This window comes from Dictyostelium purpureum (assembly GCF_000190715.1).
Source record: "Dictyostelium purpureum unplaced genomic scaffold DICPUscaffold_67, whole genome shotgun sequence".
Lineage (NCBI taxonomy): Eukaryota > Evosea > Eumycetozoa > Dictyosteliales > Dictyosteliaceae > Dictyostelium > Dictyostelium purpureum.
The window spans coordinates 95,068-99,226 of NW_003519404.1; the positions used below are offsets into that span (position 1 = coordinate 95,068).

At 18.3% G+C, this 4,159-nt stretch overlaps 1 protein-coding gene across 1 annotated transcript; it reads left to right on the forward strand.

The window, feature by feature from the left end:
* Window positions 1–1,486: 1,486 nt before the first annotated feature.
* Window positions 1,487–2,502, forward strand: DICPUDRAFT_91691 (uncharacterized protein). Its single transcript, XM_003286293.1, has 3 exons — window positions 1,487–1,638; window positions 1,702–2,241; window positions 2,320–2,502. The coding sequence occupies exons 2-3, from the start codon at window positions 1,928–1,930 to the stop codon at window positions 2,486–2,488; spliced, it is 483 nt and encodes a 160-aa protein (XP_003286341.1). The 5' UTR covers window positions 1,487–1,638; window positions 1,702–1,927; the 3' UTR covers window positions 2,489–2,502.
* The last annotated feature ends 1,657 nt before the right edge of the window (window positions 2,503–4,159 follow it).

Sequence of the window (4,159 nt, forward strand, 5' to 3'; positions counted from 1 at the left end):
TGATAGATTTTGACTATCCCATGACAGAACAAATTTAGAAAAGAGAAAGAAAAGAACATCTTGGGAAATTACCATTTTTTCTGCACAAATCATACTATAATATAATTTATATCATCAAAGCCCGGCTAGCTCAGTCGGTAGAGCGCAAGACTCTTAATCTTGTGGTCGGGGGTTCGAGCCCCCCGTTGGGCGAATTTTTTTTTTCTTAGATACCCCTGGGACAACCCACTTCTATCTTCCCGGTGTTTTTTTTTTTTTTTCTTTAAGATAAAGAAGGGTCGGAATTGACCCTTTTTACCTCCAGATATGTAATGAACAATTATCGTTACCTAATAATAATTAATAATAATCAAACAATAATTTGTAATAATCAACAATTATTTTAATTTATCAAAAAAAAAAATAATAAAATAATAAAAACTTTTCAGTTTTCGAATTTTAATAAAAACATAAACATTTCATATAAATTTTATTTTATTTAATTATTTGAAATGTAGATTTTTTTTTAAAAGTGAAGATTTTTTATAGGTAATGTAGATGGAGCTACTTTAGTTATGGATAAATAATAAATATAAATAATTCTAATAATCAAATAATTATACAATTATTTGTTTGTAAAAACATATTTGATCTTAGTACCTTACAGATATCAAATTAATTGTTTTATTAATTTTTTTATAAATCTTTTTTTATATTTTTTATTTATTTTAAAAATATAAATACAATTTTCATGAATGCAATATTCTTGAATAATACCCCTTTATTATCTACATATTTTGATATTTTTAATTAATTAATTATTAAATAACACAAATTTTTTTTTTAAAATTTAAGTTTAATTAACAATACATAATTTTAAACTTAATTTTTAAAAAAAAAATTTGTGTTAAAAAACCCCCATTTATTTTTAAGTTATTTAAATTTAATTTAAATTTAAAAAACTTAAAAATTATAATTTTGAATAATATATAAATAATTATAAATAAAACCAAATCATTTTATTTATTTTTATAATTTCAAAATATTTAATTTAATAAAAACCTATAAGAAATGCTTGATTGGTTGCAAAAACTCGCAAATGAAACATTTGGAAACTTTAATTCCCTATCAAAAGAACTGGAAAAAAATTCAAAGAAAACAATTGAAAAAACAAATGATTTATTAGAAGAACACAAAATTGTTGCTCAAACCTTAAATTTTTACTTGGACATTATTGGGAAACTAATAGTGGTTTTACTACTTGTAATAATAACACTATTAATTAAAAATATAGGTTATGAATTTATTCAAATGGTTGGAACTATCAAATTTTTTTTGGTTTTCTCAATTTTTTTATATTATAAATACTTTTCAAAATAATAAATTTATTAAAAAAAAAAATAAAAATAAAAAAAAAACATTTTTTTTAGATATTATTTTACAATTAATTTCCCATCTTTTGTTCATTTATTTTTATAACATTAAATAATACTAATATAAATAATGAATTTCTTATTTAAAAACAATGGTAATATGTTTATAAAAGAATCTAAAAACTCTGATAAAGGGGATATATTTACAATAAAAGTTAAAAAACATTTAAATTTATTTAGGGGTAAAAATGAAAATAAAAAAGATTTATATTTATTAATTATAATTGCAAGTATACCTTCAATATAAGTTGATTGCAATATACTAATATTCATTTTATTGAAACAGTAGAATTTTTTAGCATCAACCATACCAACAATTATATTATGACAATTTTTTAATATCTTATTTAATAATAATTATTAAAACAATTTATTGGGGACAACACTATAACAACAATACTAAATATAATAAAACTACTAAATTACTATTAACATTTATAAGATCTATAATACCAACTGTAATTATATCAATCTTCGATCAACATAATCATTATTCTATATTTAAAACCATTTTAATGGCAATAGCAATCTTTATATATTATCGACAAAACAAAAATCCAACCCCATCACCCAAAGATACTCAAAAATATATTTACTGCTTTATCAACCTATATCTATATTGTTTCATACAATCCATACTAATATATCAAGTTCCCAACCAACCATTATATCTATTCGTAATCTTCATAGAATATTTAAAAGATAATAATCTATATCAATACAAAGAAAATATAAACAGTTTAGTTTACAATCTAAATATATTTAAATCAAATAGGATTAATTTTAAAACCTTAAAAGAGAATATCAATTTTAATAATCTAAAACTATTGTAATATCACCATTAAAACTATAACCAGTAATTAAATGATTTCAAATATTAATCTTTTTTTTTTTTTTTTATACCCAGTACCTATAACAAATATCTTTTAATATATTCAGATATTATTTTCCCAATAATTTTTTATAAACTATTAAACTATTATTTTGCCATTTATTTTGGGTTCTTATTTTTAATAATTAAAAATATAGATTTAATTAAATATATAAATAATTTAAATAAAGTAAAAAATTTTTAAAATTTTCGCCAGTGTCAAAACTTTTTTTATTTGCAAAATTGTGTAAATAATATTATTTTTTTCATTTTTATATTATGTATTTAAAAGTTTATTCATATTTCATTCCACAAAAAAAATAAAAATAAAAACGAAAATCCATTAATGAAAAGACATACTCGTTGTTTTTTTAAAAATAAAAAAATTAAAAATAAAAAAATAAAAATAAAAATAAAAAAAAAATAAAAATAAAAAACTTTTGGTATTGTCCTTAAAACACATCACTTTTTGATCAAAAAATTTCAAATAATTTATTTGATTAATCAAAATGAACTGATAAATAGTATTTTTTTTATTATAAATTAAATAATTGGGTATATGTAAATCTTTTAAAAATCGAACCATATAATAGATTATTATTTGATCATCATTATGTATAAATTATTAAACTTATACAAAATTATTACTTTTGTTAATGATATGTCGCCAAATTCAACGAATAGAGAAATAAATGTAGGGACATAAAAAAAAAATTCTTTTTGACAGTTAAATTTGAATGTATATCTTTTTTTAAAAAAATTTCACACAAAGATTTAATGTGATCATCAGAGTTTTTTAAAAAAAATTTTTTAAAAATTTTTTGATTGGTTACTTTTAGCTATATTATCCGAATAATAAAAAAAAACCCCATTTTAAATGTTTTAAATGATAATTGCCCATATTAATTTTTTTTTTTTTTTTTTTTTTTTTTTTTTTTTTTGTAATTATTATAATCAATAAATATCTTAATATTTGCAAATTGTGTTATTTTTGAATTTGGTAGAGACCTTTAAACCAAAAATCCCCCAAAAAAATTTTAAAAAATTATTTAAAAATAATGCAAATTTTTAAAATCAAAAAAAAAATATCTTTTTTTTTTTTTTTTTTTAGCTTTTTCCCATATAAAAAATAATTTTGTTAATGTGGGTTTGTTGTATTGTGATAAAATGAATGAAAAAATATCATAGTCTTACTTTTTTTTTTTTTTTCAAAATCTAATTAAGCTCATATTATTTTCAATTTTTTTTTTTATTTTTTTTTTTATTTTTTATTGGTTTTTACTGAATTTTACCCATTGATTGCTTTCTTTTCTTTTTTTTTTTTTTTCTTCATTTTACTCTTTATTATCCATATTATTCTCATCAACTAAAGACATTTCATATTCATATATAAATATTATTATTTCTATATATAATAATAAACTATAAATTAAAGTTTTTACCATTGATTTTTAAACCTATTTCTATAAATATCTATAATATAATATGATTATATAACATTAAATTAATTAAAAAACCCCTAGTAAATTTGTACATATATTATAAAACTCAATCATATAGACACTCAGGTAAGTTGTTACTTTTTTATTTTTTATTTTTTATTTTTTTTTTGAATTTCAATTTGTATGTTCACATTTATTTGTTTTTTTTTATTATTATTTTTTGTGTGTAAAGCGGAAAATGGAAAATGTAGAAAAGGTAGATCATCTATAGTTATTTATAATAAATATTTGCAGCTTTTTATTTTTCAAACCGATGAAGAGAGAGCTTGGACCAAACAAATTTGTTCGCTTTGATTGAATTATGTGAAACCAATTAATTTTTTTTTTTTAAAAAAAAAAAAAAAAAATTTAAAAATAAATTTTTATTTTTAATT